The sequence below is a fragment of the Ambystoma mexicanum genome, chromosome 6p (genome assembly GCF_040938575.1).
Source record: "Ambystoma mexicanum isolate Mex_15411 chromosome 6p, UKY_AmexF1_1, whole genome shotgun sequence".
Lineage (NCBI taxonomy): Eukaryota > Metazoa > Chordata > Amphibia > Caudata > Ambystomatidae > Ambystoma > Ambystoma mexicanum.
The window spans coordinates 1,277,924,638-1,277,948,268 of record NC_090935.1 but is presented as its reverse complement, the minus strand read 5'-3'; the positions used below and the strand labels follow the sequence as shown (position 1 = coordinate 1,277,948,268).

General features: G+C 42.9%; 1 protein-coding gene across 22 annotated transcripts in view; it reads left to right on the top strand.

Moving 5' to 3' along the window:
* PTPRD (protein tyrosine phosphatase receptor type D) overlaps window positions 1-23,631 on the top strand; it is a 4,803,934-nt gene that overhangs the window by 4,639,316 nt on the left and 140,987 nt on the right. For all 22 annotated transcript variants that reach the window (XM_069625937.1, XM_069625939.1, XM_069625938.1 and 19 more), the window contains one exon: window positions 21,394-21,569. In XM_069625937.1, coding sequence (XP_069482038.1) covers window positions 21,394-21,569 — 176 coding nt within the window. The remainder of the gene's footprint in view (window positions 1-21,393; window positions 21,570-23,631) is intronic.

The window sequence follows — 23,631 nt, the reverse complement described above, 5'->3', positions numbered from 1 at the left end:
CAATATTGAAAAAAGAAGACACATAGGAGGGCGACGACAGAAGGACATACCAATGGCTAAAAACGAAAGAAACATTGTGTGTAACAATCACGCTACAAGAATGCAAGATCTGATGATCTCCATCGATGGAACTGTCCGGAAACGTACCTCGAGCATCTGAGTGACATCTACGGTTGTCGTCAATGCGTTGGACTCCTCAGCATCTCCCTGAAAGACAGTACTTGCATTATTTTGGATAACAATAATTATAACTGAAAACAAAGACTAGAGGAGGAGTACTGTGGTGTACCATTAGGTAAAATAATTACACGATCAATTAAAACTATTGATTTACATGCCTAAAACAAGTTAGTGTCAGAATAGCTAAGTAAGATTACCCGATAGGCGCTTGAAGTGGCTGATGACTGCAATAACGACACGGATGGAGAATCTTCCGCCTTCATATTGAGTGGATACATAAATGGGGAAATTATTGTTAGCTAATGCTACACACTACCGCAAGGCCGAGAGATAAATACGTAAACTTGACTCACCAGTGGAGGGATGTGGACGAATAGAGTGGGAATAGCGGTTGAGAGCAATTTTCGCCTCGCTCGCGGTGTTTTCTTCTTTATTAGCAATGATGTGGAGTACATGTCTGGGCTAAAGTGCCTGCTGCAGATGCGGTATCGATCACCCCTCTTGTCCGCAAAGACTTCTAGGACTCTACTTTCTAGCTCAGAGGCTGGATATCCGCAATATCGGACCCATTCTCTTATCTGATCTATTGTCTTAGGGAAAACATGCATTATAGTACCTTCAGATTTGTTATGGGTCTTCGAAGGGCAACCGCCAATGGAACAGGCAGGCATTATGGAAAGTTCTGAAAAGTAAAGATCAACAATTCTCTATGAATACCAATGTGTTAAAACATTAAATGACACATAAAAGGTTCAATGCAAGGTCCGTTTTGGTTCTTGGAACTATACACGTTATTCACATGCGGATAAGTATTTCAATAACTTTCAAAAAATAGAAAAAGTAATTTGACTAAACTCAGAACATGTGACTAGTTCCTTGCATGTACTGTCGTGAACGAAAAGAAAACATGGATGCAATTTGATGACTACTAGCAAATAGATATAAATTAAAAAATTGGACGCAAAATGATTATGGTACATGGACTTACCTTGACGAACAAACAGTTAGATGCAGGGATCAGAGTAGTTTCTTGTCGTAGAACAGGGAGCAGTTCACAGGTTGCAAACTGACGAGTTTGCTCAAAGTGGTCACGGAAGTTCACAGAGACGAAGAGCAGATAACCAGCACCTTCACGGGTTGACTAGCAAAGCGCAAAGAAGTTCTCATTAGAAATATGAAGTGGGTTATAAAGAATTCGAAACAGGGGTGTGTTTGTGAATGAATGACGTGTATATGTCGTGGCATTATGCGGATTGCAGGGGGGCGTCCAGCGTGAGGGGGGATGCTTGGCAGGAGACACGGGGTCTGGAGGTAGACATGGGAACAACAACCCATGCTCTATAGACCACTTTGAAGTGTACATGGTCTTTGGCACCTCTTGGCCTTTATCGCTCCCTGACAGCTCCAGTTGCCAGCAGCGCAAGTACCCTGGTGCGAACTGCCTTTGATAGGGCGGGGGGGTGGATCGGGGCGGTGGTCGTGCAGACAAGACACAGGAAGACTCGTGAATGGAGACACACTTATGTGGATTGCAGGGGGGCGTCCAGCGTGAGGGGGGATGCTTGGCAGGAGACACGGGGTCTGGAGGTAGACATGGGAACAACAACCCATGCTCTATAGACCACTTTCAAGTGTACATGGTCTTTGGCACCTCTTGGCCTTTATCGCTCCCTGACAGCTCCACTTGCCAGCAGCGCAAGTACCCTGGTGCGAACTGCCTTTGATAGGGCGGAGGGGTGGATCAGGGCGGTGGTCGTGCAGACAAGACACAGGAAGACTCGTGAATGGAGACACACTTATGTGGATTGCAGGGGGGCGTCCAGCGTGAGGGGGGATGCTTGGCAGGAGACACGGGGTCTGGAGGTAGACATGGGAACAACAACCCATGCTCTATAGACCACTTTGAAGTGTACATGGTCTTTGGCACCTCTTGGCCTTTATCACTCCCTGACAGCTCCACTTGCCAGCAGCGCAAGTACCCTGGTGCGAACTGCCTTTGATAGGGCGGGGGGGTGGATCGGGGCGGTGGTCGTGCAGACAAGACACAGGAAGACTCGTGAATGGAGACACACTTATGTGGATTGAAGGTGTGCGGCCAGCGTGAGGGAGGATGCTGGCCAGAGACATGTGGTGTGACAAGACAAGGCACTGGAAGGCTATTCAACGGAGACACACTAGATTCATTTAAAAAATCAAAACAACCATTGTTAAAATATATGTTGGGCTTTATTTTAGATTTTAATTAAACATAAATAATAAACATTACACATTGTAAAGTTGAGGTTGCAGCACATCGAGGGAAAATCTGCGGTATTGTCCACTGTCACTGGGGAAATGTTGTCTAATGGCAAGTACCGCACAGGCAGGTATTACTCTCCGAACGCGGTGTCCGAGCCTCCCGTGAAGCCACCAAGTGAAGCAACGATAGGCCACCAGCCTGTACCACCTGTGAAAAAAAAAAGATGCAAACTGTATTAAACTGACAAAACTTTCTTATCAATGTCGATTCAGGTAACACATGTCATTTTTCTTAGAAAAAAATTATATCTAGAAAATGCACTATATGGAACCAATTTACATGCGTTCGAATGATATGTAAATGTAATTTTATATGTGGGAGACGACCATGAAATAGTAGTGGCATCACTGACATCACAAACAGAGTATACTTACTCGTTACTCGGATTACGCGGACGAACAGTGCCACGAAGTTCGTGCATAAGCACCATCATCATCCTCAACACGGTCCGTGAGAGGCAGGCTTCCCTGAACTCTGGCAGCTCGGTGATGCATTGCGGACTTTGCTCGCCTTCCTGCAGACTTTGCTCGCTTTCCGAAATGTAGGCCAAGCACCCGGAATTTTCACGGCAGCAGCAGTTCTCCTCCTCAGTTGGCATTAGCTCGCACCGATTGCACGTGCACCAGGTGGAGACGCCGTCCATGCGACATGGTCCAGGCTCTTCATCCGTTGACTGGTCCTCCCAACTGCCGTCCGAATCCCCATCGTTTTCGCGTGCTTGCCTTTCCAGTAGTTCCTCCTCGGTGTACTCGGGCTCGTACATATACGGCATTATTGTGGCCATTGTGCGGTAAAGATAGTAAAATAATTTACAGAGATGGTACAGGTGTTCACACGGGCTACAAGCGGCGAAGGTAGCTGACCAGAGCACTGAAACGAGTCACAGAATACTCAAAGTAACACAGAGAGAGGAATGGAATCGAAAATCTGCTGCTGTGTGTTGTGAAACGGTCTGTTTATACTTATTGGGGAAAGAGGCGTCCTGCCATTTCCATGGCAACACGTCAATAGCTGAGGCGCAGCGATTGTTGACACGAGACGTGCTTGAAATGGGCAGTACGCGTCTGCTGATGTCAGGCTCAGGGGCGGGGGATTTGATTTAGTGCCGCAAAGGCAGGTGAGCCAGGTCGATGGGGCGAAATGATAGGATTATCACAAAATGGAGGCTGATTTCGAGTGCGATAATGGGCGAAAAGTCGGGTAAGGTCCATAGGAAAGTTTCCTACGATCTACCGATTTATGCTTACAAACACATGGCCGACCCGTAGGGACAATAAAAAAAAAGTCCCGGAACTATCCTTTAAATAGTATTTTGCTGGGACTGAAAGTTAAAGAGAATCACTGTTGGCTATTAGTTGTTAAAATCATTCACTCCGGATAATGGTTTTATAATGCCGGTGGGCATGAAGGTGCAAGGCAAGGACTTGATGATAGCACTGTGTAATGCTGATTTCTTGCAGTGAATGAAACCTGCAGTGGGTGAGTGGCTGGTGTGTCGGTGAGTGTTGATGAGTCTCTGGGAATAGGCACAGGCTAGCATGTCCGCAAAAATGTGGTGCAAATTCTGGGATCAGCAGCCAAGAGAAAGCTCATTGTATCAACTCCCATATCATAGTCGTTTTTAGGGGAGGGGAATCTTTTAGTTAACAGGTTGTGGCGCATGACAACATGTTATCTGAGAGGGTACCGGCACTGTACTACCACTATAGTGCTGATCGGCACGGTGTAAAAGCTATATATCATGACATAGCACAAATATAAGAGCATGATCCAGCAACATGTTCCTGATCATATTCAAAACGGCCTCCATTACGTTTAAGGCAATCTCAAGGAAAGTGGCATGCTACTTTACTAAAAAGCGAGTCATTTCTGCGTTTTCTTTGAAATTCTAGAATCCACATTATCACAACACTGGAAAACAGAATAAGCCGGACGGACAAAACAGAAAGTAGACTTATGCTTCTCATGGGACTTCACTCTGGATCACCAGCCCTCAAGTCATCCCCCTTGCACAGGCACTAATACAACTCATGAACAAAAGGAATGCTCACTATCTAGAGACTGCGCCTCAGTGCTCCAGATGGGGGAGTTGAGGGGGCTCACCAACCACCACCCACGTAGTCCAATCAACCCGGGATATGTGTTAATTCACTCACACCTACACACAGTACTCCGTTGTCTCTCAGCTAGGTCAACATTTTATCATAAAATACTCGTATGGGCCGCCTTAAAGGCAGAAGCATGCCTTGCCAGCTGTGTTGAACAAAAAACTGAGAGCAGGCTAGAGCAACGTCCTCTTTGGTCACCAATGAGCCATCGTCCAATGCAAGCAAACTTTTACTATGAAGGGGAATCAAATACACCTTTGAATTCAAGTTGGTCCTAGGAACACTCTTCCAATGTCATGAAGAGACTGAGGCCCTTGCTTCAGATAAGAATGATTTCCTGTATGCGAATTTGTTTTAGGCTAGGTTATTATTGTGGCAATAAGACCCGAGGCGGCGGGCCAATATCACCCCAGGTAATGCCCCCGGGGCCATAGTTACTTAACGAAGCCCCGGGGGCATTACCGTGGGTGGAATTGGCCCGCCGCCAATGGTCTTATAGCCATTAGTATCGCGGCCTGTTAGACCGGAGTACTAATGGCATTTCTTTCTGTTCCGAAACGCTGTCGCTTTTCGAAAGAGTAAAAAAAAAAGAAATGGCCACCGGGAAAGGGAAAACGTAGTCTGTTGTCCCTTTCCATGGCGGCCATCGGGAGTGGACATGCTGGGAACAGAAGTGTTCCCAGTGCGTTTGCTCCGGTTAAAAAGAAGAAAGAAGGTAAGTGGGGTTGGGAGGGCGGGAAGGGGATAGTTTGTAGGGGAGGCAGGTGGAGGGGAAAAAAAGCTTACCTGAGTCCCTGGCGGGGGACGAAGGCAGCCTCCAGCATTGGGAAGGCTCGGAGCAGGGATAGCCCCATTTTGAGCCTCCTCATTGGCTAAGGGGCTGCCACCCAACCCCGCCGGGAACAAACGCCGGCATGCTCTTACGTCCATGGGAATACCATGTGGTATGGCACGGAAAAGAGCCAATCCATGTGTAGTATTTCCCGTGGACAGACCGTGCCAGGTACTAATTGAAGTGCAACCATAGAAACATTTGTTAGAAAGCTTAAAAATTGATCCCTATCCTTAAACCCCATTTTAAGTTCACTTTCATCACTAGTTGAAGACCTTTGCATTGGGGCAAATGTTCAGTTTGAGGCTACATTTATTGTCGCAACAGAAACCAAGCCTAATGTATTGTCACCCCCAGGGAGTCTTGGAAATTGAGTAGAATCTTGCCCAGAGTGTGCTGGTAATCCGTCTGTTCCTGAATGTGGGGCTATCAACTAGGATAGGTTGATGGGTCCACCTACACTGAAGCCTATTGCCTGCTATTGAAATCCTGCTTGACATCATCTGTCATTGACCCTCAAAGCTCTACTGGTGTTCTTGCATGTATACTCTGCTTAGAATAGTGACACTTTGAAAACATATTTCGATAAGGATTAGCTTGAAGTTATAAGTATTGCTCTAATACTTTTAGAACATTAGCATGGTCTGAAAAGCCCCCCACCGCTCAGCTGCTATAAGTAAAGTGAACGTCTCTACCCACCAGGCGCTGGCTCTGCCCCATGCAACCCAGGGGCGGGTGAGGTGTAGTAGGCAATCTGTCCTGGTCCGTGTTCTATAGCAGACTGCATGACACCTAGCAGCTAAGTGTCCTAATACCATAAAAGTGTCCTTTTCATTTGTATAATCTACCGGGCAATGCGATGGTGCAATGGGCTTCCAGATAAAAGGAGGGGTTCCTGAGTTATTGACATGGGATAGTGGCAAGAGGGAGGGGACTTTCCCTGACTCCCCAACTTCAGCTATATGATAGTAAAAGTAAGGGAAGGGGCGTTCGCATTGTGACACTCCACGGCAGCCTCCACAGCTCCACATCTCTTACTCCCAGAGAAGCAGAGGTTAATCAGACTTTGGAGGGATGACGAAGAGACAGGCACAGGGAAACTGACATTTAGAGCCTTGGATGCACAGGCTGAATGCTTATTCTCATCAGTATATACCACTTACTGGAGAGGTGAACAGTCTGTGTTGTAAAGAAGATTATTTATCCTTGAATCAGATTTTCTATTTTTGTGTGCAGGGAATCACTCCTATTTTATATAAATGCCTCTCATCTTCCATAATTCCTCTTCTTTCTTCGTGTGTATTGAGAATTCTTACAGCCTTACGTTGTTCTCTGCTATTTAATCTGCATTCTTTCACCAATTGCGTCTGAACCATTCTTGTGGAATCAGTTTTCTATCAGCAACAATTTAAAATGCTATTTTACAATTCAAAGTCACATATGAAGGTTCTTCTTGAATAATTTGCATCTCTCATTGAATCGCATTGTTCAATTTTAGTCAATATTTTGGGTTAATCTATTGCAAGTGATGGGTTCACATTTGCATCCTTGCAAGCACTTGTGGTTCTTCAAGCAGAATTCCGATCTCCGAAAGGTAATGTGAGAGTCAACTGAGATGTCTATTGGTGCACTTATTTGTTCACTGTTGATTTTCTGGCCTGGTGTCTGTATTTGATGAGGCATTTCTCTCATGGTTTCCACTTTAGAAATGTGTATTCGTAATAGTTGGAACAGCACAATATCAGTCCTTCAGTTCTGTGCATGCACTCCAGCAAGGTAGCACCTACAGGGCCTCCATCACCTTCAGTGTAGGATCCTGGTTCCAGTGATGCAGCCAGCAAAAAGGCCTTGGTCCACAGCAGTTCACCCCAATTATTCCCCGAGGAGAGTTAGCGGACACAACTAGCCTCTACCCTGGATGCCTTGTGTCTTCACCTCTCTGGCAGATCACTTTGGGATAGACTGTTTCCCCAACAGGGGTGAATTGAATTGTTCTTGATCTTCTGAGAGCGCAGGGATGAATCACAGAGAAAGGGGCACCCCCTTCCTTATAAAGGCAACATGTCACAGGGGAACAATTCAAAGAATGCTGTGGCAACAAGTGCCTTTTTTCCTCTGACAAACCACCCAGATTGCCTTGCCTGCAGGTAATAGGGGTGACAGGAAGTGGTAGAGATCCATAACAGAACGTAAGATGTTGGAACCCGTCTTTCAGCATACCTCTTGCTCCTGGACTTCTCTCAATCTGAAACTCTATCATACAACACATTTGGAAAGTTAAGCCAGAAGTTACACCCCCCCCTATGAACACTTTGCTCCCCTTTGAGCAGCAAAGGGACTGTAAGAAAGTCATGCTGGGTATCTATACATGTCTGGACCACAGCATGGCTTAAGAAGTCCCATAAGGTCGTAAACACAGGGATTCCAGTTATTTCTTAAAACTGCACAAGTGTATTCTGGCATATTCTGGGTCTCTAATGAGAAATAACTACTATTTGGCAAGATCAAACTGGAATCTTATCAGATTGCATTCTGAAACCTTCCTGGTGACTATGCAGGCTGGTTATTCCACACCCCCTCTGATGCTCCTGCCATTTGTCTTAAGAGGACAGCACTTCGTTAAAGCAATGTCTTTTTGGAATCTGAATGTGCTTTTTGGGAAATCACTAAAATCCTGCCAGCAGTAGTGTGAGCGCTGATGGGCTCTCGAGGTCCAGCAGTCTGCAGCGTTGTGTGACAGGTCTGAGTCATGGGCACCATCTATGAACATAAAATCAGACAAAAGGACTCAGGAGATGTATTGGAACAAAGCAAGACATCCTTTATTGCTGGTTTGCAATATTATATTAGGAAATAACACCCTATCAGCCCACCGCCCAAACTTAACCCATCCCGCCTCCAAGTCGCCTTCCGCTTATATTCCCTCATATCCGCATGACCTCCCCCACCCGCAAGACATAACAATAATGTAATCATTCTTCTGCTTCTATCTTGTCTTCAGTCATCACGTGATCCTCCACTTCCGAGTCAGTCACTCTATTTTGATGATATTGAGTGTAGGCTGCTAAGGTGAGGGGTGTGAGGCCAACGTCCCTTGATGTACACCTGGCCGAAAATAAGGTCCCATTGTCCAAGCTGGTTTAAGCCAGCATGATCCAAGATGGAGGCCCAGGTGGCCTACACCCAGTGCACCCGACAGTCGTTGAAAGTACTGCTTCAGCAGCCCTACAGCACATGTCCATATTAGGGAGCTCTTGGGGCAAGTGTTGCCTAAAGCCACAAGTGGTGATTCCCCTATCCATTGTCCACTATAATAAAAAAGAAAAATAACAAACTCTTGGGCGCATATAAAATAAGACATAATACTACATGTATCCAACACTATTCCCAGACTCCTTCCATATCGTGGTTTATTATTCTTAATTGTCATTGATGTTTTATTACCTTTCGGGCATCATTATAACAGGAATCTTATCCCCCCCCCCCCAGGGGGCATTAGCGTTCGCAGAAGCAGTAAACCTGAAGCCAATAAGGATACATCTCTTTCCACGACTGGCTAGCTGATCTAGTCCCTGACTCCACAGTTGGGCCACCAGATGGTTTGGCACATACTCAGTAGCCTAGAGTTCTGAATAAACCGCACAACACCAGCATACTGCCCATTAAAACATCTTTGATGAAGGCTATCAAGACAGCCACAAGGGTATAGTTGCTTCATAAAGGTTATAGGCCATCAAAGTTTCAACATCTTACTTACACTCTTGCAGGGCATTTGTGACATTAAATTGCTGAGATCCCTTACTCTCGTGACACCATGCAGTCACAACATTCCGTTGCCATACTTTTGCGTGATGGTTCCGCGCCACAGATTCCCATACAGTAGGTGCAGAACGTGGAGCTGAAAATATCAGTCAAATCTATTGTGTTATTATGAGCAGTAATAACCTTTCAACAGTGCCTTTTTGCCCATAGCGGCAAATATTAATTGCAAAAGACTGCTCTCTTGAGGGACACTTTGTACTTTCCCCATAGTACTTAAGTGAATGGTTCTCCATCTCAAACTGACCTTTACGCTCGTATGAAAGGCTTTCCACCATTAGACTTGCTCCGGTGCTGGCAATGTTGCAGGATGTACAGGCAAACATAACATTAAAATTTGCCTCCCACTCAAAAAATACAAAACACACAATAATGTAAATGAATAAATAGAGCCGCAACTTGTTCAATGTTAGCATTTGAACTATTTGTGTTCTATCACTTGGAAATGGAAAACAGAAACACATGCATACAAATGAAAAGGCCATTTCACGGAATCGTTGGCGCAGTCTAGAAATAGCATTTGTGAGTATTGGCAATGCAAGACATATTGATACAAATGTACCGAGCTACATGTCAGCATGGGCATATGCACAGAGTGAGAAAGTATGGCAGAGGGAGGAAGGGGAGAAAATTAAAAATATCTAAGGGCAATGTGAAGACCAGCATCCAAATTTCAAGTATACTCCATTATACAGGAGACTCATTCTGATATCTTAAATGTAATGGAATATAACTTGGGCACATATAGACCTACGTCTGCAGTTATGGCCATTGACCCTGCAAGAGATGGGGGATAGGATCAGTGTGGACAGAGAGAACCATACATTGCAAAACCTGAGGTGTCGATGAATACAAAGCAGACGCACCCACTATCACTGTAATAGAGAGATTCTTGGTGAGTTGAGAAAGGCCATGCAGGGTTTGTGTTGATATGTGTGTGCCCTGTGGTGACTTGGTGAGTTGGTGGGAAGGTTGGTTATGAGAGGCCATGCCGTGGCTGCTTGGTTTCTTGTGACCCTATTGAATTCAGCAACGCTAAAGCACTCTCCTGCTTTTTGTGTTTTTCAGGATCGATTGTAGTGAGGAGGAATTCTCCTCTTCGTAAAGTCACTTTGCAATGCAAAATCACTCTTTGCACCCTGCTAAATGGGCCTAAATAAAAAAAGCACTAAGTATTGGACTCAGTGCTTTTTTTGTGAATTAAGCCGATTTAGCGCAGTGCAAGGAGTACTTTTGGGTTTATAGTGATAGCATTGAATGCAAAAGCATTGAAAAAAATATTTTTTTCCTTTTTTAATGGGGGGTCCCCTGAACCCCTGTTTTTTTACCCCTTAAAACCCATCATAATAAAAATAAAACCTTTACCTTTAAAAAAATGTATTTTTTCGATGCTTTTGCATTCGATGCTTTGTATTCGATGGAATCACTGGATACCGTACTTCTGCAGCGCAAAGTGACTCTGCTCTGAAAAAGTACACTTCGCACCTGTCTGTGGCCCGGTTCAACGTGTTTGTTGCTAAACGTTCCATGAATTAGACCCTATGGGCCCGGAAGCATTCACAGAAGCATTTTGTAACGGCACAATCCCACAGGGGAACGCTCTGTGAATCAGGCGCTAAATCTTTTATTTCATCAGTATTTGTTTGATTATTTTGCTGAAGCTTTGAAAGAATTTAGTGTTTCAAAGCTGTGCAAACACTATTTAGGAATATTGATCTGAAATTTAGAGTCGCTAAATATTCCGGGCCGCTATTTTACGTAACTACATAATAACACACAACTGGTAGACTTGGCATTGTCTTCAGTAGGAAGCGCCCACACTTATTGAATGTGCAAACGTAGCCGCTGTTATATGGACCCAATGCACACAGTAGCTGTGATTAGAGCAGTCAATGGATTAAATAAGTCACAGCATTTGTATGGATCCAGATTTACAAAGAATTGCAGTATCGACTTTGTTTTTAAAGTGCGGTTCCATTAATGAGGACATCTTGACAGTAGGTGAAGTGTATCCAAGATACAAAAGGTCCCTTGGCCACAAATGCCCATCGAATGCTCAGCCTCCACGCGAATTATCTGGCACTCCTTCTTCCAGCGCTGCGTGGCTGCTAGTGTCATTGCACAAATGCAACGAAAAGAACGCCTGTCCTTGCACATCTGCCATTCCAAACCTTAAAGCAAGCAGCACTACGCTTATAAAATATCCCTAAAATGGGACTCAAATCGTGATTTAAGCTTAAGACACTTGGCAATTGTTTTGCCTTCTTACATATTCGTGGCATTCTATAAGAGCATTGCTGATTTGACACTTATACATGCCGTCCCACTTGATTTATTTTGCTGAAGTATATATATATATATATATCTGAATAAATCCATATTGACCGAAAACGAACACAACACAATAAAAAGATACAGAGAAGAAGTGGCACAGAAAACCTACTTGCATAATAATTTTTAAAGTGCCACCTATAACCTGAAACAAATGCATTTGAGTGCAAACAAGTTAAAATGGCACAGAGGATGGGCACAATGCTTGTAGGTGGGTTTTGGTTATTTACCCACCCATTGACTGCCCATAGTCATGCTAATCCCTATGGCCATTCCCACCCAGTCCCTGCCCTTCTGCACCCAAAACACACCCTCCTGGGATCTCTTTCAGCTAACTTTATGAAGCCTTAAAATCAGACTTTGCACTCAAAGTGCCTGCCAGGGATTTTGCAAAGCAGTCTTCTGAGATCTAATGGTTTAAATGGTGCTGTAAACGCAGGACTGACATAATAAAAATGTCTTAACCAGGACTCTTGTGCTCAATGGGATTACCAATAATGATCTGAGACCCAAATAACCAGACAGCCTCAAATAATATGTCAGAGTACTACTTTATTATCAGTTCAAATAAAGTAGGGCAACCTGGCGAACAACAAACTGTAGTCCACACACTCACACTTAAGTTTCAGTTGTACAATAGTTGCATACCTCAATGTATGTCAACTATGACATCATCCTATGTGGCAAACTGTAAAACCTATTGAAGGGAGGGATTGGTTAAGGGAACATATGTACCTATATATAATATATGTATTAGTAATATCACTGGATGCCCCTTATCTGGTATGCACACCGTGAACCACCTCTTAACACGTATAACACAGATTATAGCAGAATAACAGCAACTGGTTGGCCTATACTACATTGTATAACATGTTGCTACACAGTTGCTACATAGAAACTCTGATTGGTTGGCATTCTCTACCAACCTTGGACTTTTGTCTCGTTAGCAGCACATAAGCAAAATGAAAACCACTTGCCCAATTAGTCCATCATCTCTCATTGGACTGGCCCTAAGCCAGGGCTTCTCCTTTGTAGTTGATCTTGCAGCCTGTTCTCTGTTCTGAGTTTTTCAGGGGCTTGTAGGTACACCGTTATCTTAGTCTCGAGCTTAATGAATAGCCCTGGTTTTCGACTTTTGAATCACATGTGAGGAGACCACAAATGTGTCCATTTCAACCTTCTATTTACTGCTATTTCATTTAATTGTGCTGGGTGTCATTACTCTTCTTGGCCTCTGGAGACTTGATCACTACACCTTGCATATGCTTTTCTAATTCCTGACTGTACTATACTACGAAGTTTTCTTCTTTGCTTAATCTAAGAGAAATATGTCTTACGTGCATGGCTTATCCGTTTGGCTCCCTTTGTGCCCTGCAATTATTCCTTGATGTGGCATGCTTGTTCCAAGGCCAAATAGACTCCTCTTTATTCCGAACATAAAGTTGTTTTTCCAGCATCTCCTGTCTCTGCAGCCCTGGTATGTCTCAGAGATAGCTTGATTGTTTTCAACACGAGTCCGACGAGCATCTTTCCATCATAGCCACATTAGCTACGTTATATTTTTTCTGAAGCAAGCCTCTATACGCTCTGTCTACCTTGCGTTTCTGCATATGAAAATTCCCTTTGTCTCTACTCTTCATATTTGATTATATGTTTCTTGTGTTACTTCATTTACATCTTCACTCTTAAGTATTTGTATATCGATTCAGTGCGTCTTCGTGTCTTTCCTTCATGACAACACTCTGCCCTCAATGCATTTCACATATAACTCTTCGATATCCAATGCTGTGTGAAGACATCCTTCAACCCTTTCAGTCCGAAGCTACATTCGATATGGTTGTCTAAGTACATATCATCTCTCATACATTCAATGCAGTATTGGGATAATACCTGGTGTCCCACATAGGGCTCTTCTCCTGTTGTTGCAATATGATGGAGGTAAGGGAGCAGGAGCTAGGGACGACGTGTTCACCTGTTCCTCTACACAAGAGGATTGGAATGAAAAAATAAATACATATTTGAAATCATGCATGTGGGCATATTGAGAGATCCCATTACATTGGTAAAGCTATAATGGGGTGGTGCATGCATCAGATTTTCACCCATGGTAATTAATGCCATTTAGCGCTGTTTGCAAGGCTCCAAAAAAATTCACCTGGTTTGCAATAATTCCTTCAATGCGCACAGAGGGCCTCCGTTGGAAACACAAAGGGCCTGACTTACAAACATGTGTTAACATGAGAATGTCGCATTGAGAACGTTTTTGTAAATTAGGCCCTTAAACTTAAAGGTTTTCACTGGACCTATGTGCAGACGTCTCTGGATGGGGGTTCAGCAAGACCTCTGCTCATTGTCTCCCAAAACCATGAAACCAGTAGTGTTTTTCATTTACAGCCTATTCAATAATCCACACATGCACACATATGTTCAGTACCTTTCAGTGAAACTTTCCAAATCAAGGCACCTTTGACCAGTTGCCCTTTGAGATTGTTTGACAGCCTGGATGGCCATATGTCCAATGCCTCACTCACACGTAGCCGTTCATGCACACTTTGCATTTTTCAGCAGTTGTCTCTCTATATTTGATGTTTGTTTTTAATCCTGGTTAGTAAAGAATAATTACTCTGCCTTACGTAGTGGGGGCCATTTTTGTGGCTAAGTAAAAGCCACACTGAAGAGTAAATACCATGCTTACAACGTTTTATTTATGTTGTTTACTCACCATGTGGTTCTCTGCATGCTAGTTACGGGGCCTAACAAAATCACCCCCTAAATGTGTAGGGCCATTCCCATAATATATAGATCTGAGCAATGGGACTGTGTTTGTGATACCTCTCTGGGCAGCATTGAAGTCTTTTTCAGAGTTAATAGCCACACATTTGCTAAACAGTAATGGGACTGTCGATCTGATGAAACAGAAACAGAAAGTACGATCTGTTCATTCAGTGCTGAGCCAAACAAGACAAGTCATATTTTAATAAAGGAGTCCGAAAGAAAAACAGTGTTCAAGAGAACATTTTTACCAAACTTAAACACATGCTAGCGTGTTCAGGAACTACTATGCGGCCTTTAATTGAGAAATTATTATAGCATACAGAAGTACCTAATTAATACTCAGCTACTAGCAAGCATATGTCTGTCCACTCAAGTGGTAGTGTGGAGCTTGAGACTGAAATTGCAAGTGAACAGGTGCTTTGATCTGTTTAAGGCGTAGCTAATAATAAGGCATCATGTCCAAATGGATTATTTGCTGAACTTGTAAATCTATTTTCCAAACTGATACTCCAATTTTCTGAATGAAATCAGGAATGTTATACTAATCGATGTTACATCGTACAAACTTAAGAATAATTTCTGAAGACATAAATATTCATCTGTTGGTTAGAAACTTGTATTGTCTTTTAAACAAGGAGCCCACTAAATGTATGAAGGTCTAAGTCAATTGGATAGATCCATTTAAGGATATAATTTGGTTGCTGAATCAAAATGAGTTTGCAACTGGGCAAAGTACAAGAGTAGACCAACTTCAGCGCTCTCCTACCACATCAGGCCGAGGCAGAATCTGGCAGTCCTGCATTCGCAATGCTCAAGGTAGAAAAAGATTTCTGCTTGCTTCGCTATGGCTTTCCCATGGAAGCAGATTTTTAGGAAAGAATTTGATGTAAAAAAACGTTGTTTAAACTCTCTGTACGTTGATGCATATGTAAATGGACAACTAGCACAACCTTTTTTCCATACGTAGAGGAGCAAAGCAGGCATGTCGTTTTCACCTTCAATTGTTTGCGTTACACAGGCACAAATGCATATAAAGCTCTGTGTGGTTCAGTTTACTCCTAGAGCCCGATTCATGGAATCTCTTGCACGGTTCAAAGTGACTTTGCACTGCTGAAAAGTGACTTTGCATTCGAAGCGCAAACCCTGATTCATGGATCTGTGCAAAGTCAATTCTAGTCAATAGCTTTATTAGGCACAAAAACCTTTAGCATACATTCAGGTTAACAGTTATATACATAAAACACACAATAAATTACATATACGTATACTAAAAAATAGAGTAAAAACTAAGCAAGAAGCCCTGCTACAAGTTTTAGTGCAACTTCTTCTAATATAGCTTTTATGAGGAGAGCCCACTCGCACCGTCTTCGTTAAAGCAGTTTCCATACATCTCTGCCTTAATAACCAAACTCGATGCACATACCTTTTAGATATAAACACAACTTTCCTATCAATTGAACACATACAAAATTGCATAGATTTCTTAATACAACAAACTCATTGCACATTAAATAGTGGTTTCCGCTTCAATCTCCTTAGATCCAAAGTGGCAGGACAAATTAACATGTAATGTGTTATTGTTTAATTGGCCAAATCACACAGTGAGCATAGTCCTGATCCCAGGGTTGACAATTAGCATGTATACTATGCTATATGCAGTATCCCCAACCTCAGTCGTACATACAAATAGCACTCGTTAGGAGGGTGGATTTCATCCAAGAGGCTCAGTTATTTCCCATCATTTCATTGCATAGAAACTCTGAAGCATCCTTCAAAGAGGCCCATTACAATTCAAGCTTTTCCATGGCTTTCCTCCTTGCATTCATTTTAAGATCTACTTTTGAGGATCTTTTGCAGTTTAGGGGATAATCCAAGAGAGCTCTTGCATCCCACATATACAATAGATATGTAACGTGGGCCAACCAACAACAGGTCTTTGCCCCCTCCAGAAATAGAACATTTGTCAGAGCCTCCTGGTATGTTGAAGATCCTGGGGAGGACCACAGTCTGACCCAATAAGGGACAGGTTTAAGGGCAATCTGATAAGCAATAGGAAAAACACTGAGGAGCAATAGCACCAGAGAAGTCAGAGCACTTATATGCAAAAAAGTAGTTTTATTTCCAAAACGTGTTCTCAGTACTTGACAATGGGACCAATTTAGAATGACCACACAGCTCTGACCCATAAATGGCCACTGGCAAGGCTTGCTTATCATATAACTCCTAAGCCGGTGAAATTGCCCCTCTACCATGACTACAGAGAAAAGAGTATATTCCACCACTATATTTCCCCAGACTAGTCTTAACCTTATAATGTTGATTGGAACAACTCCCCCGGGCTCATGGAAACTGATTCCCAAGTAGACAAAAAATGTGACTTGCTCCAGCTTTATACCATCTGTCATTATTCTCAGGCGAATGTTCTTTGCAGAGGAAGGTTTAAAGACCAAAACCTTTCCTTTGTTTTTTCTTTTTACATTCAGTTCCAGACCACGCTCGCTACACTTACTCTTAGAAATAGCCAGTGATGTCTCAAATCCCCTTGGAGATGTGGCCAGGATGAACGCATCATCAGCACAAAAAGGGTGGGCCATTTCCTATTTGCAATTCTGGGGGCATCAAGAACATCCCTTTCTAGTGCATCTAATTTATCCTGTATGCAGATTATGAAAAGAAGGGGCACCAAGGCACACCCCTGGTGCACCCCTCTATTCACAGCAAATGACCTTAAATGCTCCCCCCAACTCCATAGTGCATGGATGCTTATGTTTTTTTAGTATAATAATTTGATGGAATCAAGCAGTGGCGTGGGTACATTGAGTTCTTTTAATACCTGCCATAGAGTATTTCTTGAGACAGTATCAAAGGCTGATTTTAAATCAAGACAAATGGCATGCAGTCTGGTTGTTGCCAAAAGCACATATTTTTGAATCAGTAAAAACAATAGAAAGCAAAGATACACAGTACCTCTACCACCACAAAAGCCGGCTTGCGCTCCAGTAATAATCCGAGCTTCATCTACTCAATTTTGTAATCTGATTAGAATAATTCTACCAAATGTTTTCCTGATACAGTCTAATAATGAAATCCGGTGGTGATTCTCTGGAAGACCCTTTCTTGTATTTGGAGACTATAATTGCATCCCTCAAAGTCTTAGGGATTTCTACAGAGCAGATATCAGCATTAAAAACCTTATGCAAAATTGGGGCCCAGATCAAAATGTCATCTTTAAAAAAATCCAGTGGTATCAGATCAGGGCCTGGCACTTTGCCCGGCTTTTGACATCTCAAAGCATTTTTGACCTCATCACTCATAATGTGCTAGGTCCAAGATCAAATCGGGTAATTTTCTTTTTGCCCAAGCACATTCCCTGCTAATGGGTCTACGCTCGCGTACAGTCTGGGAAAATGTCCCCACCATTCATCTGCAGAAATGTGTCATTGAAGAGCCTGGTCTGGTCTCCGCTACCTTGGTGTTACCGGTCTCAAAAAGCCAGCTTTGTCTCCCTGCATGTTTTAAATATTAGGGTCTTGTATTTTGCCCTGAGGTGCTGGAGTCAGTGCTTATCGGGAGCTGCACTGGAACTTTTACATAAAATAATGGCCTTTTTTGCTCTTATACAGTCCCCGTCATACCAATCATTTAGCAACATGGCCTTCCTTTTCAGTCGGCGTAGTGCATATGTTACGAAAGGGGTCAATTTCTTGATTATTGATTCAAATTCTGCAATAACCATTCTGTTAGACAAACCAATAGTGCAGATGTTTCCCAAGTTGTCTTTAATGCAATCATACACCTTTGGATTTATGTCACTTTCTATCCAATTAGCCCATTGCATAGTTGTCCTTGCAGTGGCCAAGTAGACACAATGTGGCCCCTGGCAAGGCCAAGCTTCAAGGATAGTTTTGGGGCCCTGGCATACAATTGAAGCACGCGGGGTATTGATTACTTTCGATTATTTCTACCACTTCAAAGCCCAAGACCTTCAACCAGCTAGAGCCTGTAATGAAAATATAATCTATATGTGATGAACCATTACAGCCATCAAGTGTTACTTTCGCTGGCTGATCACCTGGTAATCTGCCATTGCAAGCTCTAAGGTTCAGGTTAGCAATAACACAGGCTGATTACATCGCTCGTCTATGAACCCTTTTTGGCGGGGCAGCCTTGAGAGTTGGAATAGCCAAAGCTACATCTTGGTCATCCCAAAGTGTATTTTTGCAGTGCAGAGTCCATACAAAGTCTGTGCCTAGTCATTTCTGCAGTACAAAATGACTTTGCACCTACTTTGCACTGCAGAAACACTATTTACACAGTTCCATGAATCAGGGTTTGTGTTAGCAGTGCAAAGTCTCGGGCTCCGGCACATTATGAAAAGAAAACATAAATAAAATAAATAAATGAATCGGGCCCATAGGGTGTAATTCATAGAGTTTTTTTCCAATGGGGTTTTGCCATTATAAAATGCTTCTGTGAATTAGGCCCATAGTCTGTAGGGATATATTTAAGCATCTGCAGATACACCTGACGCGGTCCATGCACCTCGCTCTGGCATACCAAGATATTACATGCAGTCTCCCATAAAGTGATTGTAAAATCAGTGCAAATTGCAATTATATGAATTAGGACAATTATTTATTTTGATCAGCAGCCAGATCCATTTTATTACCTAGGCAGATCTGTTTGTCAAGATTATGGATTGTATTCTTCAAGGTTGGAGGGGGCTGCACGTGGGGCACTTGATGAATGCCGTTGGAGACATCTGTTCTCTTTAAGCACCAAAACAGCAAAGAACCACGTTTTTCAGATTTCTGGAGAGAATGAAAGATCATTTGAGATATGGTCCTGCACTTCGTTGTCGTTTGGGTATCAAGATTGATGCAATAGAATGTTGTGCATACAGATTTAATTCTAAAATTGTAATATACATCACAGGAATGATGTGCATCGGAAGGTAATCCACACAGTTTGAGATCATGTGTCCAGAAACTGGATACATTTGATAAACACACCTTTACATTTCGAATCTTTTCTCACTAAGTGCCTCACCTCTATCCAGCGCCACCTCAAGGTAGTGCTGATGAGCTCTTCACATAGCGATGCTGACGAATGTTCAGGCAATATCTGTACATGTTCACTGGTGGAAGGTTTACATCCTACCAGGCTGGAATAAAATATGTCCACTAGAGTGACTCTCCAGCAGGAAGGACTTAAGGCCCGATTCATGGAATTCATAGCATGGTGCAAAATCACATTGCCGTGCAAAAATGCCTTTGCACTGACTCTGCACTGCAAGAACACACTTTGCACAGTTCCATGAAATGAATCAGGGTTTGTGCCAGTAGTACAAAGTCAATTTTCAGAAGTGTAAAGTCACTTTGAGCCGTACAAATAATTCCATGAATCGGGCCCTTAATGTTTGTCTGATGGTTTCACTAGACTCCATGTTGCCCATCGAAATGTATTACTAGCAAACTCCTTAAAAACCTTTAAAATAAAAGTGAGGCACAAACCCACATAGTGAAGAATTAGAAACGATTTCCCAATTGTGACCTGCCCACTGTTTCTATCAAGCAGAGACATTTACAATAAGGCCTATTAGGTCGGCAGATAGCAGTTTATTTTCAATGTACTTGTTTAAAGGAATGGTTCACCCAAAATGTTTTATTTCAAAAATAGATAGGCAATATTAAAAAAAATGATTGCCATTTTTTTTTCAAGTCCCTATGTAAATTTTGAGCAATTCAAGCTCAAAATTTGCAAAAGCAAGCACATGGGCACATCCATTTTGTGAAAAGGATGCCCGCCTGTGCTGGGTTTTGCGGCACTAATGAAGGAAAAGCAGACAGCTGTAGTAAACAAAAGCTACCACTGGGTGGCTTTTCCTTCATTGGTGCCGGGACTTTTTTTTTTTAAATAAGCATTAGCTGTGTTTTTTTTTCTGGAGGAGCCCGGAAAACTTAGAAATAAAACCACAGCTTTAAAAACGTTGTATTTATGTTTGTGGTAGCTTTTGAAGCGACCGCAAACATAAATACAATGTTAATGTGTTTGAAAACGCTGCAGGAGCCCAAAAGCCCCAAATGGGAAAGCAGATTTAGGCAGAAACACTGCAGCATTTAGCATTTCCCAAATGGGGCCCTTGGGCCCCCTGTGGGGAGCCCGAGAGCGCCAAATGGGAAATCAGCTGTAGGCAGAAAAACCACAGCGTTTTCAAACACAACCGCGTTGTGTTTCTGTCTGCCGTGGCTATCACTTTGGGTCTCCGGTGCTTCCCCAGGGGAAGCATCCAAAAACAATCACAGGGTTAAATCCCAAAGTGCCCAAAATATTCACAGGGTTAAAGCCCAATAAAGTTCACAGGGTTAATTTGCTTCTTGCACGGTTGTACTTCTCCAAGCACTTTCGTATCTGCAATACTCATCAGGGAGGCTGAGTTGGCATTTAATTCAGGTGAAACCAATATAAATGCAGTTGCAGTCTCTAGGAATTATGGTCAATGTAGTGAACCCATTTAAACGATTCGGGTGACCAGTGAAAGACTCCCCTCCAGCACACACATCATACCCTTAGCAGGGGGAGGGGGGGAAACCATGATTATGGCTCTCCAGTGTAGGGCAAAAAAAACCTGGTGCTGCAGCCTCTGGAGGCCAGATCTCCACAACAAAATATTTCTTACTTTTTTTCTCAGACTTAAATATAAATAAAGTGAATACAGTGCAGTGTGCACTCACCTAACGCATGTCCATCTCTTTCAGATGCTCCAGGGCACCTCAGGACCGTGCAAATGATAGTGGTGTACATTCTACATGCATCCTAGCAATGTATCATATCATGAGATAATCAAAAATAGCAGTAAAGTGCAAATGCATATTAGAGGATGACATTACTAATATCACAGAAATACCCTATATCAGGATCCAAAGTACCACATAATATTCAAAGTGCCTTGCATTACAACACAGATTTATTTTACAGCCATCACTGAAGCTCGATTATGTTTCTAGCTTGGTGTGAAAGAATGTCCTATTCCTATTCTCCTTCAGGTATACCGGGAAGTGATTATGTAAATTCCAACTACATCGATGGATACCGGAAGCAAAACGCGTATGTTGCAACGCAAGGGCCACTTCCAGAGACCTTTGGTGATTTCTGGAGGATGATCTGGGAGCAGCGTGGCGCGACAGTTGTTATGATGACTAAATTGGAGGAAAGGTCCAGGGTAAGTAAGAATCTCTAGGTTTTTCAGGACCATAATGTACAAGAACATGCATTAATTTGTCATTTCCAATTCATTGTTATGATTTTTAAACTATATTCCCTTTAACATTAACAGGTTGTTGTTGAGTGAGAGTTGTATAATTGACACTGGTGTTTGATGTGTCCTCTAGCACCTTAAAGCGTCTCTTGGGCTAGATGGAATTACCAATAAAGATCTCAGACCAAAATAATTGACTGACTCAAATAATATGGCAATGTACTGTTTTATTCTCAATTTAATAAAGCAGGGTCAACTGGCAGACATCAGACCGATGATTGCACACTCACACAAACTTGATTACACAGAGAACTTATACCACAATATGTGTCATCTTTGATGTCATCCTACGTGGAAAACCATAGAAACTATTAGCTGGATGGATTGGGTAGCGGATCATGTCTACTTATGGAATATGTATGGGTTCGTACTTCATTGGCTGTCTCTTATCTGTAAGGCACACCTCAATTTACCTCTAAATACCTATAATACTGATTATAGCAAACAAAATGGCAGCGGATTGGTCTATGCAACATTGTATTGCAGGGTGCCCCATAGACCCACTGATTGGTTGGCATTCCCACAAAACCTTGGACTTTTGGCTCGGCTAGCAGCATGTAAGGAAACCGAAACCCAGGTGCTTGAATCACGTCAGATTACTCCCTACTATCCCAATTATGAGCCAAAGTTTCCCACCTTTAGTTGACCGTGTAGCCTGCTTTGTGTTCTAGGACATTCAAGGGAGTATAAGAGCATCACTATATTCATCCGAGGTATCGACATCTGAGTCACATGTGAACAGACCACAAATGTGTCCATTTCAGCCTCTTATTTTCTGCTATTTGATTTAATTATACAGAGTGGCATTGCTCCTCTTGGCCTCTAGAGACTTGCTTGCTCTACCTTGTATAGACTTGTTATACTTTTAATTGTACAATACTTGGATCTTGCAGATGTTTTCTTCTTTTATCTAAGGGAAATGTGGCACACAGCAGAACAAATTACAGGTGATGAGATTCAGAGACTTTTTTTTTTCTTGTCACGATGGTTGATCAAATAATGCTTCTTGCCCCCAAGCAATCTCCACAATCTCCACATTATAACATACACCGAACGTCTTTCTAATCTCTCAGGGATATGGTGCCCTTCTCGCCATACTTTAGGATAAAGCACACTTCTCAATATGCTATTAGGAATAAGGAGTCCGCTCTATCTTACAATCCAAGTTTTATTGGATTTCTCTCAGTTTTTCACACATCTGTCTAATCTATTTTCCTAGTGCTTCCAAGCTCATAATGTCTATCAGACGTGCCATCTCTCCCATGTTTCTTACCCCTCTCGGACATCTCACGTTATTCAGCTCTCTTGTGCCAAGTTCCTCTTTTAGGTGCAAAGTGCTTTTATTATTTTATTTACTTATTGGTATTTTATAAGGTGTAACCCGCAAACGTAGTCACTTTGTACGGTTCGTTGGTCGTGTTTTTCTCTTGGGTCGTTCATCCCTCTCAGGCCACTGAGATTCCTCAGGCTCTTCAGGCCTCGCAAGCATCTCAAGTCTCTCCACTCTCTTAGGTCACTCAGCTCTTGTGAGCTTTTCAACTCCCTCAGCCTGCTTTGCTATCGGCAGCCTCTCAGTTCCCCCAGGTCACTTAGGCCTTGTGAGTGTCCTAGATGTCTTTGACAGCTCAGCTCTCTTGGGCCATTTAGCTCCCTTGGGCCTCTCAGGTCTGTTGGCTCACTCGGCTCTCTTGGACCATTCAGTTTTATCAGTTTCTCACCTTTCCAAGACCCCCCAGCTTTGTCAGTACTCTCAGCTTTTCTGAAACTATCCGTTTTCTTGCATTCCTCACCTAGTCCTCTGAAAATGCCCTTTTTTGTCTAGGCCCTCACACCAATTATATACATCCAGGTGGTCTGGTTTCCCTAACCACGCTTTGTGTTGGCTCTGTCATTTGGAGCTCCCGCTTAACCCCGCTGATGTATGCCTGTGCTTTAATAGGGAGTGTGGTGCACCTGCACAGCCAGC